General features: G+C 40.7%; 1 protein-coding gene across 1 annotated transcript in view; it reads left to right on the plus strand.

Moving 5' to 3' along the window:
- SARC_09921 (hypothetical protein) overlaps positions 1–1,968 on the plus strand; it is a gene marked incomplete at its 3' end in the record, with an annotated part of 4,441 nt that extends 2,473 nt beyond the window's left edge. The window contains exons 2-4 of the mRNA XM_014296050.1: positions 50–209; positions 756–883; positions 1,890–1,968. Of these exons, the coding sequence (XP_014151525.1) occupies positions 50–209; positions 756–883; positions 1,890–1,968 (367 nt within the window). The remainder of the gene's footprint in view (positions 1–49; positions 210–755; positions 884–1,889) is intronic.
- Positions 1,969–2,189: the final 221 nt, after the last annotated feature.

A 2,189-nucleotide genomic window follows, 5' to 3' on the forward strand; every position in this document is an offset into this window, starting at 1 on the left:
TATACGCGTAGGTAGTTTACCTGTTTGCATATTGTACACCCAAACGCAGGCAGCGAAAAGCAGTTCCAGCCAGGAAATGGATCCAGGCCCCCATTATAAATCACGGCAGAAAAGACGCTCTGAAGCTTAGTCATTGGGTACCAGAATCCCTGCGAGAGAACGAACATGCCTTCGCACCACTAGGAGATATGGTTATGACCGACGTCCCGGTATGAATTTGTATTGCAACGCGTTATGCTGATGTTTTTCTAGTCTGTACCACAGTCTATGACCGCGAATGTATAGATGGTTAGGATCGGCGTCTCGGTATATAGTTTGACTGCAAATCGGTATCGTGCGTCTACTGTGACTTGCACAGTACCCTGTGACCCAGAAGGTTGTGTATTATGTCACCGTGGTTGATATTGAGGCATCAACCAAACGTACCAATGCAAACATACCATTACACGAGCGTCGTCCTCGGCCCAGTTGATGTATAAACAGTCGCTATGAGTATTTTGCTATAGATCTGGCTTTCAGACTTCGAGAGTCACGGACACCGATGCGATCGCATGTCCTTTGCCTGTACTTTTCCATAATTATATTCGCCACTTGTTTTCGTCGGAGTGCAAAGGCTGGATGTGGGTGTATCTCGAATGTGTATAGTACAGCCCTGGGCTGCATCAATGGCGTGGGTCAGTGGGGAATGTTTTATTAACCGTATGTTGTAGTCATATATGCATACACATGTCTCCGCCAACAACGTCCATACGCAGGTGTACACGGATGAGGAGTACACCACACATATACAGCCGCGCAGTGGGGACTGGACGAGAGCTGAGACCGACGAACTACTGGAACTGTGTAGAAGGTTCGACCGGCGCTTTATCATTGTGCATGATAGGTAGGTGTGGGGTACCGTTAGATATGTGCAAACGACCATGTATTAAATTGTGTATACGTATTTTTGTTTTGTGTATGTATCAGAAAGGTTTATTGGAAGTTCGTATGCGTGTACGTATTTATATTTGCCTATATCTATACGTATGTATATAGTTATGTGACCATACACGTGCGTATTCACGACAGACCAGATTGTCGGTCACACGCAGGTACAGATAGCAATCTACTTTTTAGACCGCAAAACAGAATTTTAAGGCATTAACTAACGCATGATGAACTACACACTTGTCGTTTATAGGTGTAGTACAGGTCATCACTTGTGTGCGTATTTTTATATATCTGTGGGTGCATCTAAAGGGTGATGTGTAGCGTGCACGCGTGCGAGAGTTTATAAATCTAAGTGCATCTATGCAGTTTTAGCGCAGTTGTTTCATCCGTACCTTGTATTGCAACTGATGCATACTCTATATGCATATATGAATCCAGGTATGAATTCTCTATATTCAGTATGCATACTCTATATTCATACTCTGTGATCCAGATATGAATCCGATTGTACTGGGTTCGTATATGCTTGTATTCTTTCAACATGGTCTGGTATTTGAATATGTGGAAGTGTTTTTCATTATGAACATGATCATAGCATGAGTTCGTTATAAAGATTATGCAAGTGTAGATGTATGTTCTCAAATGTGTCGTCAATGTGATCCTTCCTGCATGTGTGTTGTCAACTCAAAACATTGGTATCAAAATACCATTGCTATATAGATATGTATATGCATCATCATTCATCAGGAATGTTAACGACCTATACGTATGTATATGCATGATTGTGCATGTAGGTACGTGTAATCGTCAGAAGGCACGAGTCAGTATATCCTTTGCATATTCAAATACCTTAATGTATCTCATACCGAAATGAGGCTGCACATCATCTCGTACTAGTGTAGGACGTCACGCGTGTCCGCTATTACACATATTGAATCTGTGCTCTGAACGTATTGCAGGTACATGGGGGGAACCGGACTCACTTCCCCACCAGTTGAGAGGACTATCGAAGCACTCAAGGAACGATACTATCTGTAAGTACACATCAATTAACTTCTAAAGCAGTGTATGTATATACGTAAGTATGCATTTATGTATTTTTGGTATGTATGTATATATGTATGTATGTATGTATGTATGTATATATGTATGCATGCGTGTATGTATGTACAGTATGCATGTATAGTTGTATGTATATATCCATGTATATATGTATGAATAGATATATATATATATATATATATATATATATATATATA

The sequence above is a fragment of the Sphaeroforma arctica genome (genome assembly GCF_001186125.1).
Source record: "Sphaeroforma arctica JP610 unplaced genomic scaffold supercont1.1082, whole genome shotgun sequence".
Lineage (NCBI taxonomy): Eukaryota > Ichthyosporea > Ichthyophonida > Sphaeroforma > Sphaeroforma arctica.